This window comes from Megascapheus bottae, chromosome 3 (assembly GCF_031878675.1).
Source record: "Megascapheus bottae isolate mThoBot1 chromosome 3, mThoBot2.hap1, whole genome shotgun sequence".
NCBI lineage: Eukaryota > Metazoa > Chordata > Mammalia > Rodentia > Geomyidae > Megascapheus > Megascapheus bottae.
In genome coordinates, this window is record NC_143511.1 from 36,437,582 (window position 1) to 36,458,663 (window position 21,082).

At 48.5% G+C, this 21,082-nt stretch overlaps 1 protein-coding gene across 2 annotated transcripts; it reads right to left on the minus strand.

Annotated features, from left to right (window-relative positions):
• Nucleotides 1-2,410: 2,410 nt before the first annotated feature.
• Nucleotides 2,411-15,885, minus strand: Card19 (caspase recruitment domain family member 19). 2 transcript variants are annotated; one of them, XM_090329914.1, is made up of 6 exons: nucleotides 15,614-15,885; nucleotides 7,435-7,577; nucleotides 5,152-5,305; nucleotides 3,601-3,660; nucleotides 3,355-3,426; nucleotides 2,411-2,703 (listed from the first exon to the last, which is right to left on the minus strand). In XM_090329914.1, exons 1-6 carry the CDS (start codon nucleotides 15,618-15,620, stop codon nucleotides 2,588-2,590), a joined length of 552 nt encoding a protein of 183 aa, XP_090186040.1. In that variant the 5' UTR covers nucleotides 15,621-15,885; the 3' UTR covers nucleotides 2,411-2,587. The 2 variants fall into 2 exon arrangements, with proteins under 2 accessions (XP_090186040.1, XP_090186041.1); XM_090329915.1 differs by lacking the exon at nucleotides 3,601-3,660.
• Between the last annotated feature and the right edge of the window lie 5,197 nt (nucleotides 15,886-21,082).

Consider the following 21,082-nt stretch of genomic DNA (forward strand, 5'->3'; position numbering starts at 1 on the left):
GCAAACTACCCACTGTGGTTACAGAGGGAGCTCCAGCCTAGCAGAACTCACCTGGGTAGGGGGAGAGGGGCCAAAAAGTGGTTAGAGATGTCCAGGATCTCAACCTCAGGCTTTCAGTCCAGCCGGCTTAGGGGTGGGATGCAGAGACATCTGCCGACCTGTGCTCAGTGGCTGGGCTATGGCCCATAGCCTGGTAGAACAGGGAAGAGCTATCCTGAAGGTCAGATGGGTTTAAGGCCAGGAGTCCAGCATATCCTATGTGTCCCCACTTGTGGGGACACCCTGACAGAGGGCTTAGGGATCAGGGGCTCACAGGTCATTCTGGTAGATCTGAGAAGATGTGTCTTCCTTGGTCTCAGGTGGAGATCAGCCCCACAACCTTCCCAGGTCCCAAGCCTGTGGCCTCACATGTCTCTGGACATTCCAGTCTTCAACTGAAAGAAACTAGAATTTCAATGGTGGGATCCTTCCTTTACCCTCAATGGGCAAATCCAACCTCTATGTATATTTTGATGCAAGTGTTACCCAGGCTTCTGTCACCTTCACTAAGTGTGTGTGTCGCTTATACTCACGTGTTAATGCTACCTTCCTGTAAAGTGGAAAGTTCATGAGTGTTGTCTGTGGGCACAGTACTTTACCAGAGCCTTGTTCTGCTAAACCACACTCAGGATGAATGCCCAGAGTATGGGTCCCAAGCTACAGGTGGGCAGACTGAGGATCAGGGACCAGGAAGCTGGTGGTGGAGGGAATTCCCCCCTGCCAGAAGTGGGGGAGTGAGATGGAAACTGGGGATTGTTCTCAGAGCCACCTTTTCTCCCTGGGCATATGGTGTCATGGTGGGTGGGAGAACCCAGGGGCATGGCTCTCTGATGGAGCAGCTATAATGACAGGGGGTGTTGGCTACAGGGTGAGCAGGAGCCCCACACTGTCACTGGATGGGCACCAGAACCCCAAGACCTGAGTGAAGCTCCATCTGGGGAGCCTGGCCCTGGACAACCTCACCATACATGCAGCACCCCTATGTGGTGCTCCCCAAGTCAGGGCTCCTTCTATAGCCCAGGCATGTGCTTCTGGAAAACCCCGTGGAAAACGCAAACTCATGATGATTCTTCAGGTTGACAAATGCTGTTGTTTCCCCAAAACAGGCTGGTGGGGATGGCAGGAAGGGAGGTAATCAAGAGACAAACCTATCAGGCCCCAAGGCCAAGACGGTGGAAGCGGCATGTGCAGCTGGTGCCTTGCACATGTCTGTGTGCCTGTGCATGGACATGTACATATATAGTATATGTGCAAACTGTGTTACACATGATGCATTTGTGTGAGAGCCTTGGTATGCATGCTGGGAAGCAGGGGTGGTGTGGGGAGAGGCAAACAAATTCCCTTCTACTAGCTCCTTCACTGTTCCGTGGTCTTGGCTCTGACCTCAGCTTTCTTATCTCTAAGGTGAGGGTAGTGACTCAGTCCCTGAGAACTAGGTGACAGTGCAGAAGAGGGTGTTTGCTGGCTCCAGCCTTGAGGAATCTGTAGAAGGTGCTGCCTGAGGCAAGAGGATCCCAGAAGCTCTGACAGTGGGAGCCAAAAGTGTCCATTCTCAAGGGATATTTCTAGAACAAAGACTGAGGCTGAGGCTGGTCAGTGGAGGGAGTAGGGCTCTGCCCCACACAGATAGGGTCCCAGACTTGGGGTCCAGAAAAGATAGAGACATGGGAGTTCCTTGGATAATCCTAAGGAGGCAACAAGGACAAAGTAGAGTGAGCTCCAACATGGCTGAATGTCTCTTTATTCCCTTTCCTAGCTGAGTAACCCAGGCCAGTGGTTCCCTCTCCAGACCAGGTTTCCTAACCATCGTGGCAAGGTCTGGGTGAATGGAGTCAGCAGACAGGGAGGCTATCAGGCCAGGACTCAGAGCTGCCAGGCTGGCAACCCCTATCTATCCTTCCCAACAGGGCCTGAAGGCTGAACAGTGAGACCAGAGGACTGAGCCACCAGGGGCACCAGATGGCCAGGGAGGTTGAGATGTAACAAAGGAAGGACTATATGGGGACATGTGAGAGAGCAGGGAATGGAGGTCTCAGAGATAGAGACCTAGGGGCAGATGTCTGAGGGAGAGGGCACAGTAGCAAGACAAAAAGGAGAGGAAGGCTTGACCCAAAGGCTGGACTTGGAGCCAGGAGGGTCTGCTCATGTAAATCCAAGCTATTCAGAAGGCTGAGATTTAAAAGTCACTGCTCAAAGAAAGCTAAGGCAGATAAAACCAAGAGACTCTTATCTCTAATTGTAGTAGAATACCAGCCATGAGCATAAAAGTAAGACCACAAGGCCAAATTCAAGCCCTACCAATACTGACAAAAGTATTCAGCTACCAGTCAGAATCCTGTAGAGACCCTCCTGAGACAAGAGAATGAGAGGCTGAGATGATATAAACATTTAATACATTAGGCACCTTGCAGGGTGAAGGTTGATAAGCTTCTTATAGAAATTATAAATAGTGAAAAATAAGCATTTAGAAAAAGAAGTGCTGGCCTTGCGGTGGACAGCCGGGCGATTCTTTGGTTGAGCAGCGTGTGAGGCTCAGGGTCTGGGTCCATCAGAATCCCCCGAGGTCATCTGCTAAGAAGGCCAGCAGGTAGCGGCTGACATGTCTGTCGATGATGACTGGTGAGAAGCCGAGGATTCGCCGGGTCCCTGGCAACACCTTGGGGTCTGGAAGACAAAGGGAAGGCTAGGATCTAAGAGCCAGCCAGGATGGTGAGTTGTCCTGATCTTGCTGAGTTCTTTGGGGGCTGGGCATTGGGGCTTTCACTCTCTCATTCCCATGTGATTGTGACATTTGGGTTAAAAGACCTGAACTGGGGCGGATCTGGAGGCTAGACTCTTGCCTGAGTGGCCCACAGGCCTTGAGTGTATGGGACTGTGTGGGCATGCGCCTGGCCCCATCCCCTGAGGCCTTCCCTGGTGGTGACACACTCAGGCAGCATAGGAGGGGAGAGGGAGCTGGACTTGACTTGGTGTTCTCCAGACTATTAGTTATGGGACTCTAGAGGTGGCAAGACGAAGGCTCAAAGACCCCATGTCACTCAATGTCACCGGTATGACAACTCTCTAAACCCCAGACCCCAGGTGTCCCCTCCTCCCTGTGTGTTGTCTTCTGAGTCCCACCCAGGATTGGGGACTCCCAGGAGTCCTACAGGATGGGGCCTGATCCCTCCCACTGTATAGGTGAAGAAACTGAGGCAGCAGAGAGGCCAAGGGACCCCAGTGTGCACAGGGTTTGGGGTCCTCTCCTGTAGCTCTGGCCAGTGACTAGCCTAGTGCCTATTTGACCTAGGATCTCCTGAAGCCTCCTGAACCTACCTGGAGGGCAGCAGTAGAGGAGGAGAGCCAAGCCTGCGGCTAGGCCGAGGCCTGCCAGGAAGCTCATGGGTCCTAGGGAAAAAGAAACGTTAGTCATTTGCCAGGCTAATGAGAACCTCAGGGGCTATCCATCAACATGAAGGTAAGAATGGAGCCCAGCCTTGGAATGGAGAAGCCCCTGGGACAGAGGCAGAGCCTAGAGGTAGGGGTGGGGGGGGGGAAGAGAGGGAGGCAGCCGAGCGTTACCCCTGCCAATCAGCTCGTGGCTCTCGCTGCCCCAGTCGAGCTCTGTGTACTCTGAGTTCTCTGGAAACAAAATCACAGAGTGTGGTTAGTCAAGGGCTGGACCGGAGAGCACCCCCATAGGGTACCCAAGATTGCATCTACCTCCCCAGTGCTGCTGGGCACTCACACGGTCCCACGTGGCCCTGGCATGTGCATTACACCCTCAGGGAATCCCACATCAAGGGCCACGAGTGTGGAGAGGCCATGCTTTCCTGTTGACCACCTGATACCTAGTGCAGCATGAGTATGCAGCATGGAATCTGAAGGCCGACTCCTATGCTGCCAGGCCAAGCACGGGCGGCAGGACAGGATAGGAAGCTTTAGCCCCAGATCCCCCTGCAAGACCTCTGTAGGCAGCCCATCTGCCAGACAGACCACAGGGGTACCTAGAAGCCACGGAAGATGCTTTATCTCATGCTCTGGCTGTCTTCTGGAAGACCCCTGGAACAGTCAGCTGGGGTGAAAGGGCCCATCCACCCTATCCTCAAGCAACTATATTGTGTCCTGAGAGGCCTGGGGGTGTGTCATTGGGATCAGACTCTTGGCAGAGGGGCTCCAGCTGGGCCACCTCATCCTTCTGGCTGAGGACAGTATCCCTCACTCCTAGAGCCCCCAAAGGGAGCTGCCACCCCAATCCTGCCACACCCTGCCTGCTCCCACGAGCTTAGAGGTAGCTGGCAAGCTTCTGACCAGCCCTTTGCACCTGAGGACACCTCACAGAAATGCCATATATTTCGAATGGCTTCCTTGAAAGGTGGACGCAATCCCAATGCTTACTGTGGACAGTGTATGTCCACAGGCTGGAATGACCTCCAAGCACTGTACGCTGTGAGGACAAGGCTAACTTCATGGATTGAAGTTATCCTCAGCCACATGAGGGTGTCGAAGGAAGAAGACCAGATGTATGGGATGCAGGATGCAGTGTGCAAAACCAGCACAGACAGGAGCCAGGCGCTGAGCCAGCCAGCTCATGCCTAGAATTCTAACTACTCAGGAGGCTGAGATCTGAGGATTGTGGTTCAAAGTCAGCTGGAGCAGAAAAGTGACTGTGAGACCCTTACCTCTAATTAACTACTCAAAAACAGGAAGTGGAGTTGTAGCTCAAAGTGACAGAGCATTCATGTTGAGCAAAAGCCCTTAGGGACAGCGCTCTGGCTGAGTTCAAGCCCCGGGACCAACAAAAAAGAAAACAAGAAAGAAGCAGCACAAGAAGAGAGTAGGGAGAAGGAGGAAGTCAGAGAGATGGAGAGAGGGAGAGGGCTGTGGGGGGGGAGAGAGAAAGAGAGAAAGAGGGAGAGAGAGGGAGGGAGGGAGGGAGAAGGAGAGGGAGAAAGAAAAGATTCTTCCAAGGAGGCCCAAGGTAGTCTCTGGGGAGGACTGGGGAGACAGCAATGCCCAGGGCTGTGCTGCTGCAGCCTCAAATGGGCACCCAGGATGTCCGAGACATAGCCAGCCAGCAGAATGTCTTCCTGGACCAGCACAGAGCAGTGGTAATGGGGAGGTGGGACTTACGGAGGGTGTGGCGGCTGGGCAGGCAGCTGTGCAGAGGCTGGGCGTGGATGTACAGGGCTCGGTAGAACTCCTGGCAGTGGCGCTCGCCACTCTGCTGCAGGTGGCTCAGGAGGTCACAGAGCCGCACACGCAAGGAGGCCTTGGGGTTCCGGAACTGAGGGCAAAGGGAAGAGCATGCTGGAGGGGGCAGTGGTGGCCGGGTGGGACACTGGGCTCAGGCTCCCAGCCTGTGCCCTCTCCAGGTATGGGAACCCCCATTGCCCCTTGCCACACCTGCATTGAGCCCAACACTGCCACAATTATGGGCATTACTGACAATCCTCACTTACCATAAGGTAGAAGGTGGCAAACAGAGGCTAAGAAGAACACAAAGTAAGCGTAGGGCAGGGAATGTCACTCTTAAGTGGTAAGACTCGGTGTGATTTCCTATGTGTCCTCAGTAAGTCACTGCAAACCTCTAATACTTGTCTTCTTTATTTGTAAGAAAGTTAATAATAGGGGCCACGAGTTTGGCCTAGTGGTAGAGTGCTTGCTTAGTATACATGAAGACCCAGGTGTAATTCCTTGGTACCACATACATAAAAAAAGCCAGAAGTGGTACTATGACTCAAGTGGTACAGCTCTAGCCTTGAGAAAGCACAAGGACAGTGCTCAGGTCCTGAGTTCAAGCCCCAGGACTGGCAAAAACAAAACAAAACAAAACCAAAAAATGAATAATAAACCCACATGGTAGGGTTAATTGAAGAGATGACATAAGTGATGACTGCCCTGACTCCAGCCTTTGAAATATTAGCTGACAAAGGATTGTTTCTTCTGATTCATTTGATGAGCCAGCACATGGCTGACAGGGCACTCTGCACTGACCCCAGGGACCAGGAAGCTATGGCCTTGTGCTGCCCCCTGCTGGCTGTATCTTATTACTATAGGGCAATGAAGTTGATCAATAAATCAATAAGGCTTGGGGTGCCTGTGAGAAAAGGCATGTGGGCACACAGCCTTTCCTTTTTCTTGTTTAAGCATCTGAAAGTTTTTGAAATGGAACATGCATTAGACTTCTAGTTATAGTAATGAGATGACTTAAGCTGTTAGGTTTTTAAATCACTGTGTGACTCTCAAATGTAGCCAGCATCTGAGCTGATAGCAGTTTTGTTCTGCTCTGACCAACCTTCCTGGTTCTAGAGGAGGGGGTCTCAAACCTCAGACTGCCCTGCAAATGGCATTGTGACCCCTCTACAAATGGAGAAAACTTCAGTTCCAAAACAGAAAGAAACCTGGCAGGGAGGACACTCAACAGAACAGCAGGTAGATTTGGTAGAGCTGAACCTCAAAAGTCTAGTAGGACTCCGGTACCAGCAGACAGCCTCGCCCTACGCCACTGTCAGATACCACTGCTAAAGAGGAGGTAACTCCAGGAAGGAGCTGGGGCTTGGCATGCTCAATTCTCACCTGTCCCCCTGAAACCCCTGTACCCTCAGGTCCCCCAGGCCTGGGAAGTAGTCAGGATTAGACCTCCTGGGACAGCTCCTAGGACCTGCATCTCACATGCCATCCACAGCAGCGGTCACATGGAACGTTACATCATTGAAAGGCCAAGCCTGAGAAGCGTGGCCCCGAGCACATGATGGCCTCTTAGGCCTCAGCAGCCTCGTCTGTGCAAGGGTAATAACAGGCCAGGGAGGGACCAGCGTAAATGGTTGGTACTATTTACCAGGTGGGCAAGTCTGCCCCACAGCTTGCAAGCACAGGAAAGCCATGGCTCTCAACATGACCAGCCTCCCTGAGCTTTGCTGTCCTGGGATTGAGTCCAGAGGCTCCAGCCTGGAGCCTGCTCTTCAGCCTCCACCTCCAAGGGGCTGGGCTCTCCAGCTCACACATTCAAGGAAGAAATGATGAGAGAAAAAGCAGCAAGTCTTTGCAAACTATTTGGACTTCTGTATGGCATCAAGGTGATGCCAGGCCCAGACTTTAGACCCACCCTCTGCTTCCTGCTTCTGGTCTAATGATGCTATGTGCTACTGTTTGTTATCATGTGTTGTGGGATGAGGTCATGGCAGGCAAGAGGACATGAAGAGAGCTGATGTTCTGAGGTTACTTGGGGTCAGTCAGGCAGTTTTGAGGTCTGGTAGCCTTGGCACAAAGGCCCAGGTATGTCATCTGAGGCTATCCTAGTTGGCCATCCCTTGAGTAGATGACCCAGAGTCAACTCCAACAGCTTCCCCTAGCTCAGGAAGAAAGGGAAATGGAGAGGTGACTTGGGCACCCCCACCCTCACCTCCTCAGCACCTTTTCGGCCTCCTTGTTGGTGAGGATCTGTGGGTAGTAGCGGTTCAGCTGGAGGATGATCCTGTCCACCTGCTGCTCACTCAGGCGCCCCTGGCCTGTCAGGAAAGGTGTGTCCTGCACCAGGCGGTCACAGTAGGTCTGATCTGAAACACGTGGGGAGCGGGCAGGGCATAAGCCAGTGCATGGCTCCCTTGGTGTTGCCCTCAGAAGGCTCCACATGTTGCTGGACGGGAGATGAGCTCCCTCCAGTGTATGTATATCTCCAGATTGTGGATGTTTCAGCTCACCTAGGGAGCATCACATACAGGGAAAGCCACCAACCTACCAACTCACCTTGCCAAAAGATGGAAGTGGGCAGGCTTGGCAGAAACCCAGAAAAGGACACATTCTCTGGCTCCTTTTCTATGCCCAAGAGCTTACCACGAAAAATAAACTCAGAAGGGTGAATATGCCTGGATTGGAAATGTGGCTTAGTGGTAGAGTGCATGTATGAGCCCTGGATTCGATTCCTCAATAACACATAAACAACAACAACAAAAAGCTAGAAATGGCACTGTGGCTCAAGTGGTAGAGTGCAAAGTGCTAGCAAAAGAAGTTCAGGGGACAGTGAATAGGCCCTGAGTTCAAGCCCCACAACTGGCCAAAAAGTAATTACTTGATTAATGAATTAAAATAAATAAAATATAGAACGTGATTATGCCATTCTGGGGCACCCACAATGCCGTCTGAAAATAGGTAGGACCTAGGGAAACCGTAGACCAGACCTTCAGCCATGAAGATGCAAGAACATGGTGGTCAGGGTAGTATGTGCCATGAACACTATGAGACAACAAATGCCATGAGGGCCTTAAAATCTCCTAACCAGCAAATCAGTATGTCCTCACAAAAATGGCATTGCTCTTTAGTTTCTCTCAGAAATCACCATTAATGCATTAACATTGTAGATCACATGCTAGGCAAGCAAAAGGCCTTAGGGTTGACCCCAACACACACACACACACACACACACACACACACACACACACACACACACACAAGCATGTGTATACATGCTACACAAAAGACAGATCTTTAATGCTGAGGGGTAGAGAGGATATAGACAAGTACAGGGTCACAGGATCCTCCTGGAAACTATATAGACCTGTGACCACTTGTCCACTGTGCCTCACGGACGCAAGGGCAAACATAACTCCTTCAGAACTAAATCATCAATAAATAAGACATTTGACAAGGCTTCCAACTATTTAGAAGTTTTAATTTGGTAATCAAAACCATCCCAAGAGGACAAAGCTAAGACCAGATGGTTTCTCTGGTGAATTCTACCAAACATTTTAAAATGAGTCAACACAAACCCTACCTAACTCTTCCAAGACACTGAGGAGGAAAGAGCACTTCATAACTATTACATGACATCAGAATTACCATGATACACAATCAGACAAACATACAATGAGAAAATAAATCACACAGAACACGCTTTATGAATATTGATGTAAAAATACTCAACAAAATATTAATAAGCCAAATTCAGAAAGCATATTAAAAGAATTATATCCACATTTATTTTTGGATAGGATGATGGTTTAAAATATAAAAATTGATGCAACAGAAAATACTAACAGAATGGAAAAAATACATAATTTCAATTGATACAGAAAAAGGATCTTACAAAACTCACTACTCTTTCTTGATACTAGTATTCAATTAATTAGAAATAGAAGATGCTAGGGTTCAAATGTGCATGTGTTGGAGACTCCATGCCCAATACAAATGGTAGAAAGCAGAGCCTAATAGGTGACGTTTAGGTCACGAAGTTGTACGCTTGTAAATGGATTAATACTGGTTATCAGAAGTTCACCTTCGTATTCTTTCTTACTCTTTTACCTTCTACCATGGTATGACATAGCAAGAAGGTCTTTTACTTCTAGAACTACTTAGCCATCAAAACTATAAGCCAGTAAACGTGTGTTTATCGTAAGTTATCCAGTGTCAAGAATTCTCTTGGAAGTTTCCTCAACATAATTCAAGCCATATATACACATATTGTGTATAATATATATTATACATGTATATATATATATAGTCACAGTAATCACACTCAATAATTCAAGCTTTTCCTATAGGGTCAGAAACAAGACAAGGATGCCTTCTCCTCCCACTTCTGTTAGTATAGTTTTACAAGTTCTAGGCAGAACAACTAGACAAGAAAAAGAAAGGCATCCACATTGGAAATGAAGAAATAAATTTATCTTTGTTTACAGATGATCTGATTTTATATATAAAAAAATGTTAGCTGGGCACCAGTGGCTCATGCCTGTAATCCCAGCTACTCAAGAGGCTGGGATTTGAGGATCGTGGTTCAAAGTCAGCTGGGGCAGGAAAGTCTATGAAACTCTTTTTTGTTTTTTTTTCAGTCATGGGGCTGAAACTCAGTCTGGGCACTGTCCTTGGATGCTTTTTGCTCAAGGCTAGCACTCTACCACTTAAGCCACAGCTCCACTTCTGGTTTTTTCTGAGTATGTGGTACCAAGGAATCAAACCCAGGGCTTCATGCATGCTAGGAGAGCATTCTACCACTATGCTAAGCTCCTGGCCCCAAGTCTATGAGATTCTTATCTCCAGTTAACCACCAGAAACATGGTAGTGGTATTATGGTTCAAAGTGGTAGAACACTAGACTTGAGTGAAAAAGCTCAGGGATAATGCCTAGACCCTGAGTTCAGGCCCATGACCACAATCACCACCAACAACAAAAATCTTAAGAGTCTTCTAAAAAAACAAAAACAAAAACCAAACAACTGTTAAAGGGGCTAGGAGTTTGGCGTAGTGGTAGAATGCTTGCCTAGCATGCACAAAGACCCAGGTTTGATTCCTCAGTACCACATAATAGAAAAAGTCGGAAGTGGTACTGTGGCTCAAGAGGCAAAGCACTAGCCTTAGAAAAGCCCAAAGACAGTGCTCAAGCCCCAAGTTCAAGCCCCAGGACTGGCCAAAAAAACAATCATTTAAGCAGGGCATGGTGGTTCACGCCTATAATCCTAGCTACTCAGGGGGCTGAGATCTGAGAATCAAGGTTCAAAGCCAGCCGGGCACAAAAGGACCTGAGACTCTTATCTCCAATCTAGAAAATGGGAAGTGGGGATTAGCTCAAGGGTTGGGTGGTAGCCTTGAGCTAAAAAGCTCAGAGACAATGCCCAGGCCTAGTTCAAGCCCCATGACCCACAAAACAACAATAACAACAAAAACTGTTAAAGCAGCCAGGCACCAGTGGCTCATGCCTATAATCTAACTACTCAGGAGGCTGAGATCTGAGAATCACAGTTCAAAGCCAGCTTGGGCACGAAATCCATGAGACTTTTATCTCTAATTAGCCACCAGAAAACCAGAAGTGGCACTGTGGCTCAAGTGGTAGAGTGCTAGAAAGAGCTCAAGGACAGTGCCCAGACCCAGTGTTCAAGCCCTACCAACAGAAAACAAAACAAATATAACAAAAAAAACTGTCTAATCAATATATGCAGCAAGACTAAAAGACATGAAGTCAACACAAAAAAAACAGTTTCATTCATATATACTAACAATGAACAATTCAAAAATAAAGAAAACAATTCCATTTATAATTGCATTAAAGTGAACAAAATAAAAACAATTTTAATCAAGGAAACAAAAATGGATATACTATTGGGAAAAAATTAAAGGTCTAACAAAAAGGAAAGATATGACATGTTCATGGATTAGAGGATAATGCTGTGACAATGAGACCACTACTCAAAGCAATCCACAGACAATTCTCTCTATCAAAACCCCAACGTTATTGTTTTGCAAAAAAGAAAAATCTTTCCTGAAATTCACATAGAATTTCAAAGTGCCTGAATATCCCAAATAATCTTTAAAAAGAATAAATGTGGTAGACTCCGAGTTTCTGACTTTAAAACTTACCAAAGTACAATAATCAAAATAATTTGGCACTGGCATAAAGACAAACATATAGATCAATGTGACAAAGTAAAAGAGCCCAGAATAAAACCTATGTTTGAGAATGTGGCTGACTGTTCCATTCCAAAAATTGCAAGCAGAATGCAAATAAATTTATATCACTAACCAAATTGCTACTTCCCTATTTTTGCAGAAAACTGACTAGAAAGCTGCAACAAACTAATTATTATTATTTTGTGTCATTACTAGGGCATGAATTCAGGACCAGTGCTCTTACGTAGCTTTTTTGCTCAAGGTTGGTGTTCTACCACTGGAGCCATAGCTCTACTTGTGGATTTTTGACAGGTTAATTGGAGGTAAGGTCTCATGGACTTGATTTCAGCCCAGGCTAGTTTCAAACCATGATTCTCAGATCTCAGCCTCCTAAGTAGCTAGGATGACAAACATGAGCCACCAGGGCCCCGGCTAGAAAATTCTTTATAGCTTAAAATAGTTTTCCAATTCTAGAAGAAGCCAAATAGCCAACCATCAAAACTAAAAATAAATGGAATTATCATAGCCAGCCTCAGTTATTATTATTAGATCCATTTTATTTGCATATGTCCAAAGTATAAAATGCATATCTTCAAATCTATCCGGGTTTTTTTTTAATGCTACTTAAAACTTTGGCTGTTTTCTAGTTCTTGAAGTACAATGAAAGTCTTGTTTGGGGGTTTTGTATGTTTGTGCATGCACACAGATGGAAACACTTGAGAGCTTCAACAGGAAACCACTACTGTGCTTAATTCTCTTTCCTAACTGGGGACTGATGTGGTTGTTGTTCATTAAGACTTTGAGGAAAAGCTTGCTTTCTGTTGTCTTATATCTTCTAAGTCTACTTACAAAGTAGAGTTAGTAGATGGATGGCAAAGTGGGATGCTAAGGACCTTTTGGAGTGACAGAAAGGTTCTGTTTTGATTCTGCTTGGGCTCATAGCCACACAGGCTAAAAAGCATTTGTCAAAACTTTTCAAATCAGTCATTAAAAATGAGTGCATTGCTTGTAAGTAGATATAATTCTATATTTACAAAATAGTCGACATGTTGGAAAAAGTCAGCCCTTTTCTCTTGTTTCATCCATGACGCACAGACTCAAGTGCTGTCTTTCTCACGTCTCAGTTCAATTGCTAATTCCTCCTGGCTGGTCTTTCTTCTGCTTTTTGAATTCTCATACCATTGAAGCAAGCCATGCTCTATCGGGCCCTGAGTGGCCAGGTGGGAGCAGATGATCCCTCTGCACCAGTAAGTCAGGTCTGTCCTCCTGAGTCTGCATTCACAAGCTGCCTACCACAACGTTCTACCCAAGATTCCTGCCTTCCAGAGGACAAATGGGAGGGAGTTGTCCTGGTTTTCCAGGCCCACCCTTTGGGCCATCAGCTACCAGCTCTGGTCACAGAGAAGTCAGGTAGGAACTCAGAATGCAGGCTGAGCCCTCACAGCCTATCAGCTGCCCTGGGGACCTGCCAAGGCCACATGGCCAGGTATATCCGGCAGCCTGGCTATAGCATCTGCAGTCTTTCTCACTGGAGCGCTAAAATGAATCCTAGCTAAGTTCATGGAGAAAGCCTACAAGCCAGGCATTCTGCAGACTCTACACCTACTCACAGCTTCAACCCTTCCGCCAGCTGTGCAAGATAAGCATTACCACCACCCTCAATTTCAGACCAAAAAAAAAAGAGGCATAGCAAAAAGACAAAGTACCTATTTATGACTGCAGTCAGCTAGGCAGATCTGAGGTCTGGCATATTGGGGCTACCTCTTCCTACCCAGATATCCTATCTCTCTTGTTAATACGAGGATCAGCCATGTTATAGGCTACATGAGTCTGTCCTCTGCCAGACAGGAGCAGGCCCAAGGCTGCCTTTCCATTGTGTACTGTATCTATATGCACACGGATGAGCACACAGTAGGCATACACTAAAGAGTTCTGCAATAAGTGGGCATCAGTCCAATGTCTCAGGCAAGACTTGTTGGTGGACAGTGCCCTGTAGCAGCCTCCTCCCACTCTTTGAGTCCAGCAGGGCCTCTGCTGCCCACCAGGCATGAGTCACCAGAGTCCTGAGTCACCTGGCATAGGCAGCTTAGCCCAGGGGCTGAGGCTGCCTGTGCAGCTCCAGGGTACTGGATCTACATTTCCTGTGGTTTTTGTGAGCTGTGCATGCAAACCCCATACAGGCAGCCACTGGGAAGCCCCCTGTCAGAGTGCCAGGTCCTGGTAAACACAGCCAGGACTGTCTTTACAGAACAAAGAAAGATTCTCAAATTCTACATACCCACTTCCTGTCTGACTGGCACCAGGATCATAGACCCCACCCACTCTAGCCTGAACTTCCTTCTCAGCTTAGAGCTCTCAGCCTGTTATTTGAGCCCCTGGAACATCCACAGCCCCATCTATCCTTATTCAGCCCCTTCCTGCTTTGCAACCCCTAACTACACCATAGTCAGAGACAGTGAAGCCTCTTTGAGGTTCCCTCACCCACCCTTATCCTGCTGGGTTCTGACACTTGACCATCAAGATCCCTCTAAATCTCTTTCTCAGAACACCCGCTTATACCAGCAACTATGGCTAAGATCACTCCATCATCAGGCAGCTACTTTATTAAGCACCTGCCTTGTGCAGGCACCATCGGTGTTTGGCAGTCACAGGCTCACACATATGCTTGCTGGCAGCAAAGACTAGGGAAAGGCGGGCCCCCAGGCAGTACAGGAGGACAGTAAGCCCAGGACTGCTTGCCTGTGGCCTCAGAGGGCTGTCCTGCTGACCTTCACAGGCTTCTCCTCTCTAGGTCTCCATCTCTTAACCCAAAAGGAAGGGCTGTGAGAACTATCTAGAGGCCCAGTAGACACCAGAGAGAAAGTTATGCTATTTTTGTAGCCAAAACCTTGAGCCTGCTGGATGGCTATGTCCTTCCAGATGCAGTCTCTTCAAGCAAGAAACCTTGTGGGATCACCTACTCCCCGGGAGTGGGCTGCCTCAGTCTCCACCAACACTTAGTCTGTGGCAGGGCCCCTTGGAGGCAAAATGGCTCTAAGCTGTGTATCTCATAAACCTTGATGAACTTGCTCTCAAGTTGCTGGGAAATTGGGAGTCTGGATATGCAGGGCACAAATATGAGTGCTGGGGTCAGGGTTTGGGTTTTCTTTTACCACTGTCCAGCAGAATAGCCTGGAGTACCTACTCAACCTTAGCTTTTGTTTCCCTATTCATACACAGATAATCCCATACAGCTAGAGGTACCCCAGGCATAGTGGGTGCTTAGAACTAGCAATCAGGAACAAGAAGAGTTAGAGGAGAGCAGGTGGCAATAAAAGTCTCTTCTAGTCTGGTGTTTTAAAAGTCATCAGGTTCCAGCCCAACAAACCCTATTTTGGTGCACAGTCCTGTAAGCTATGGCAAGAGAGGATTAGGGACTTGTGGCTCCACTCTGGGCCACTTTCCACTACATGAGGCAGAAAAGTGAAGAGAGCTGAGGTACTTGGCAGCCCCCATACGCCTCCAACACTTGGCCATGAAGTCCCTCACTGGCTCATGTCCATCACGAGCTCCTCTTACAGAGTAAAGTCTACCAAGCAGCCCAGCTTGCCTGGGATCAGAAAGAAAGTGGGCGGAACCCAGATCAGAACTGTGAGCAGGCTGGGCTGGGTCCACCCCAAGGGTACAGCAAAACAGCCTTGGGATGGGGGAGTCCAGCTGCTGGCTCTGATTTCCCTAGTCCTGTCTGGGGTAAAGGAATGCGGCTCGACCCCCCGCCCCCCATGAGCCTCCCCACCCCAAGCATCGGGAAATATTAGAACAGCCCCACGGGTACCACACAATGCCCAGGAATGCAACTTGGATCCCACTTCTTCGTCGGAGTAGTGGTGAGGTTGAGAGTTGTAACTCGGTGCCGCCAGGCGAGGACCATTTCCTCTCAGCCCCAACCAGCCCCACCCCGGGACCCGACGCCTCTCTGCCTCTCCGATCCACAGAAGCCGCTGCAGAGCCCGGACCTCGGTCCCGCCCCTGCCTCCGAGCTTACCTGCTAGTTTGCCTCTTCGAGGCTGCACCTGGCCGCCCTACTTTCCGTGCCTCCCAGCCCCCGATGTCCCCGGCACCCCCCGGCCCCGCCGCGCAGAGCCCAGGAGCCCCCCACCACCTCCCGCGGCTGCACCCGCGCCGCCGCCCACAGCTGACAGCCAAGGTCAACGCCAGTATGGCCCTGTGCCCACCTGTCATGGCGGCAGACACGGCGCCACCCCCGCCGTCCTCGGCTGTCCGCCGGCCGGCCCACCGGCTCCGGTGACCGCCGCCCCGCAGGATGGGCTCTAAGGCCAGCCTCTCCCCGCTAAGTCCCTCCCGTCTGCGACCACGACGCTGCTACCACCCTAAATACCGCCCCTCAACTAGCCACACCCTCCCTCCGTCCAGACTTGGGAGCTGCGAGGAGCCCAGAGCCCCGTCCTATCTCCGCCCCTTCCCGACACAGCGTCAGTAGCTCCGTGGCCAGAACGCTAAACCCCGCCCCTCACAAGACCACGCCCCCGACAGTATCAGTTATCCTGCCTCGAGGAACCCTGGGCCACGCCCACGTCCGGGAGGCTTTAAGCCCCTGCCTCTCGAACTGAGCCACGCCCTTCACACAAGTCCCGCCCCTATTTCCAATTAGCCAATGCGCTCCTCCTTTGAGCCCGGTTCTAGGACCTGCCCTTCCCGGGCTCCACTCCTGCTATCCTGGCTTGGGATCCCGGTGTCTTAGACTTGACTTCTCCAGCCAAGGAGCTCCACCCCAGACTATCGCACCCCACCTCCAAGATGAAGAAAGTGAAACTCAGAGGAGATATGAGTCACTCAAGGTCATATAAGTCAGACATGGGCAAAAGGCTTCTTCGCATCCAGTCCAGTATTATATAGCCTTGCATATCTGAGTGAGCAGGGCTTGGACAGTGGCACCCTGGGGAGAACTGGGACTGAAGAGTGTAACCAGGGTATGTCAACTACCTGTTGACTTCCCACCTACAGAAAAGAACACCAGCCTGGTACTGTGACCCTAACTAGGTAAGTCATTTAACTTGCCCCAGCCTTCGTTTCTCTGAATGGACAACCTCAGACAAATCTCTCCACCTGTTTCTCCTTTTTTGTTGCCATGGCCTTTCCAGCTCTGGTGCCCACCACAGGAAACTCCCCAAATGTGCCCAGTCCTGGGCCAGGAGTTTAGCCTAGTAGTAGAGTGCTTGCCTAGCATGCACCTCTGTACCACATACATAGAAAAAGCTGGAAGTGGTGCTGTGGCTCAAGTGGTACAGTGCTAACCTTGAGGAAGCCCAAGGACAGTGCTCAGGCCCTGAGTTCAAGTCCAAGGACTGGCAAAAAATATGTGTCCAGTCCTAGCTAGGAAATAGAATTAGGGGGAGGGGAGAGTGAGGCACAATTCTCAGCTAGCATTGCCGCCAAGCATTTTGTTTTATTTGTTTCATTTGAGACATTGGAGCCTTACCTGGAATGGGGAGCCTTACAGAGTCCCTGTGGTCCTGTGCCCTCCATCTTTGTGCCTCAGTTTTCTCTCCTGTGCTGCAGCTTATTTTCTCATATGGGGTACCTTGAGATTAGGTTGTAATGGCCTCCTGGAAACCTCAAACTCTCAGGCCCACTGATTGTGGTCAGCACACACACACACACACACACACACACACACACACACACACACACACACACACACCAGGGATGAACCCTATTCAGATTCCTCACAGGCCTAAGAAATTCAAAGCAAATAGCAACAACTCTCTGCTCTGCGTCAGGAGGTGCACTGATGTGCACTCAGCCTGTGTGTGTGTGTGTGTGTGTGAAAGCAGGCTAGATCTAGCTACATCCAGGACTTACTAGCTACATCCAGGACTTACTTCCTGCAGGAACTCCATAGTGCCCCCTGGGGACACAGCCTGACTCTAGTCATTTATCCATTACGCTCATTTCACTCCTGAGGAGAATGTCAGAATCACAAGTCCTGGGTGAGACAGTGAGGACTCCAGGTGTTGCCTACCTTTGGCACTGCCAACCCTTTCCTCTCTCAGGAAGACCAGCCTTCTACTTTCATGTTGTGGAAATTATAATCAGTGGTGGGCCATTTTCAAGACAAAACATTTAACCCTGGGTGAAAAGTTGCTCACACAATGACTTATCAACTTACTGATGTCCCTGCACTTGGAAGGCCCCTAGATATAGAGTAGGCAACTAGGTCATCAACTAGCAGGGAGGAGAGTGGATGGCAATAAAATGTGTGTGTGCTAAGGAAGCATATAACCAAAAAAGCCTTCCCTACAACAAACAGAGACAAGACCCTTTCCCCAAATTCAACTAATTCCAAAAGATGTGTGTTAAAATTACTTAATAAAACGGAAGGGAGGAATTTTCAAATTAGAGAATAAATTGGTATAATGTCTCTAGGTGTCTCTGCTCACCAGACACACATTCTTGCAATATCTCCATTAACTCTTGAAATCTTGCTTTTACTGTACTTTGTGTCTCTAGGGCCATTCCTTGAGTTTGGACAGTGAGTGATTTCTCATAATGTCTATCCTATAGTCTCAGGACTGCACTTGGTCCATAAGAGGGATGGTGAAATGTAGGCTTGAAGCAGAGTTCTTTGTGTGAAGATGTGGTCTCCTAAGGACAGGATGCTGCTCCTTAGATTTGGTTCAAGGAGCCAATCCCTGTGACAGGAATCATACTCCAGAGGTGGCTGTGAACCACACCCCCACCCGTTTCAGTTACTGGGCCTGACATGAGGGCTTTAACCTCCCCCATAGCTCTAGCCACATTAAGTCTTTCTAATAGCAAACAGAGGCCTCCCTGAGTCCTCTCCTGCCACTTCTAAATCTGTACACAGTGCCCTCTCTTCAAAGTGCTCTTCTCAGTTTCCTGTCTGAATCCTCCATTCTTTTGGCTCAATCACAACATCACCTGTATGTGCTCTCCTGGTCCAGGTCACTATCACTGCACCCCCAACCCTCTATTCCACTGCCTGATGATGGCTTTCCAAGTGACATTGTCTCTTCTGTAGCAGCCACTTCTCAGAACCAGCTATAGGCATTAAATGAGTGCATGTGAATAATGAGTGCATGGGGTAATGGATAGAAAGGCAAAAGCAGACATTGAAAGACAAGATTACAGCCAGACATTGGTGGCTCCCACCTGTAGTCTTAGCAATTGAGGGAGCTGAGGTCTGAGAATCACAGTTCAAAGCCAGTCTGGGCAGGAAAATGTGTGAGACTCTTTTTTAAAAAATTTATTATTATTATTATTAATAATTTTTTGCCAGTCCTTGGCTTGGGCTCAGGGCCTGAGTACTGTCCTTGGACTTTCTCAAGGTTAGAGCTCTACCACTTGAGCCACAGCACCACTCCTGGCTTTATCTTTATGTATGTGGTACTGAGGAATCGAACCTGGGTCTTCGTGCCTAGCACTCTATCACTAGGCCAAACTCCCAGCCCTTGTATGAGACTCTTATCTCCAATAAACTATCAAAAAAAACTCCAAAAAACAAAAAAACAAAAGTAGATCTGCGGCCCAAGTGGTAGAGTGCTAGCCATGAGCAAAGGAAGTTTAGGGACAGCACCAAGGCTCTGAGTTCAAACCCCAGGACTGACAAAAAAGGAAAAGAAAAAGAAAGAAAAGGAAGGCAGAAACGAAGAAAGACATAGAGACAGGATTACTGTACCAGGGTGACCTTCCTGAGAGGCTGAGGTGAAGACAGTGTATTTCCAGGCCAGAGGCATGGCTCCTATGGGCTATGGGAGGCCTTATTGGCTAGAGCTAACCATGACCAAAAAGGTAATGGTGGGTGATAAGGGGTCTTGCTTTTCTCCAGTATTGAGGATGCAAATACATATCTGTGTGAAGAAGATTCAGGCTAAAGAAGAGATAGAAAAATGCCTGGTGAGACTGCTAGCCTCTAAGATGGCCCTAGCAATCCTTAAAGCGTGAGTGACACTTTCATGCCACCTCCTCCAGTGAACCAGGCTTGTCTGTGTCCCCATCTGAAAGTGAGTTATGCAACATCTGGTACAGGATCACAGCAGCATTGTAGTTTCTGGTAAGTGCTTTGGGGTATTTTCTGCTGTGGAGAACTGGCAGGGTTCTCAAGTAGCCCTTTGGAAGCGTGTGCGTGTGCATGTGTGTGCACACACATGCACAAATGCATGCATACCAGTACCTGGGCTTAAACTCAGGGCTTCATGCGCTTGCTCGGCTGATGCTCTACTACTTAAGCAACACCTCCAGCCCAGTTTTTTGCAGGTTATTTTTGGAGTCTCAGACTTTCTGCCTAGGCTGGCTTTGAATTGTGATTCTCTGAGACTCAATATCTCATGAACCACTAGCACTGGGCTTTTTTTGTTTTTATTTTCTGCTGGGGATGGAATTTAAGGCCTCAGGCATGCTAGGCAAACACTCTACCACTGAACCACACCCCAACCCTTCTTCCTGATTAATTGAATGTTATCATTCTAGCATCTATAGCTAGTATGTGGCTGACTCCCACATCTTTGTTTTGGTAAAGTAGTTGTTTCTGGGAAAAAAATATTGTTATGAGGCCAGAGCATGGCCTAGTGGTAGAGTGCTTGCCTAGCATGATGAAGACCCAAGTTCGATACCTCAGTACAACATACACAGAAAAAGCCACAAGTGGTGCTGTGGCTCAAGTGGTAGAGCACTAGACTTGAGGAAAGCCCAAGGATAATGCTCAGACCCAGTCTAGGACTGGCAAAAATTTTTTAAAAAAATATTGTTATGTAAAGGTACAGAGGGGTTATAGTTACATAAATCAGGTAACAAGTATATTTCTTTGGACTTCCTTGCTCTAGTAACTTAGTGGGGGTTCTAGAATGCTACTCTTGGGGGTGGAGCTCAAACCCCTCAGGTCTATTGGGCAGTAACTCCTACCCTGCCAGTTCCCACATCATATTCCTCCTGCCTGTGCGCCTACTATGGCTATCTGGACACTTCTTCCCTTCCTTCTTCCTTCCTTCTTCTGCAATACCAGGATTTAACCCAGCTTGCTAGACAAACATTCTACCACTTGACTTATGCAACCCCCAGCCTGCCTCCCCCTCTCCAAGATGATTCTCTTTTCTCTGCTTCTCAAGTAGCTAGGATTACAGGCATGCGTCCCTGGAGATGTTTTTGTAACTCCTATCTGAGAGCTAGAACCTTTTATCCTAATCCTCCCCTCCCCCACCTCTATTCCAGTAACCAGACTTAACCATATGGGAACAAACACACAGTCATCACCCCTTGCTAGTCTCCAACCTTTCATGTAGACCTCTAGAGACCTACCTTGTCTGCCCCATCTCAACTTTTGTCATCTTGATTGCCACTTAACCCTGTCAGGGGTTAAGGACTGGGACTTAGCACAAAGAAAATCTGGATGTTTTTGTCATCCATGCCAAACTCTGGCCACGGCTGCTGATCCCCAAAGAGGCTGAGTGGTTTCTGTGTGTGTGTGTGTGTGTGTGCAGGTACTCAAGCTTGAGTTCAGGCCAGGGCACTGTCCCTTCACTTTTTTTTTTTTTTTTGCCAGTCCTGAGTTTGAGCTCAGAGCCTGAGCACTGTCCTTGGACTTTCTCAAGGCTAGAGCTCCACCACTTGAGCCTCAGCACCACTTCCGGCTTTTTTCTATGTATGCAGTACCTAGGAATCGAACC

Excerpts from the sequence above, each read along its gene's own strand:
- Card19 (XM_090329914.1), bottom strand. Across the intron at positions 3,661-5,151 it reads GCCCAGCCGCCACACCCTCC|AGAACTCAGAGTACACAGAG; the intron begins GTAAGTCCCACC and ends TTTTGTTTCCAG. Across the intron at positions 2,704-3,354 it reads CCTCTACTGCTGCCCTCCAG|ACCCCAAGGTGTTGCCAGGG; the intron begins GTAGGTTCAGGA and ends TTTGTCTTCCAG.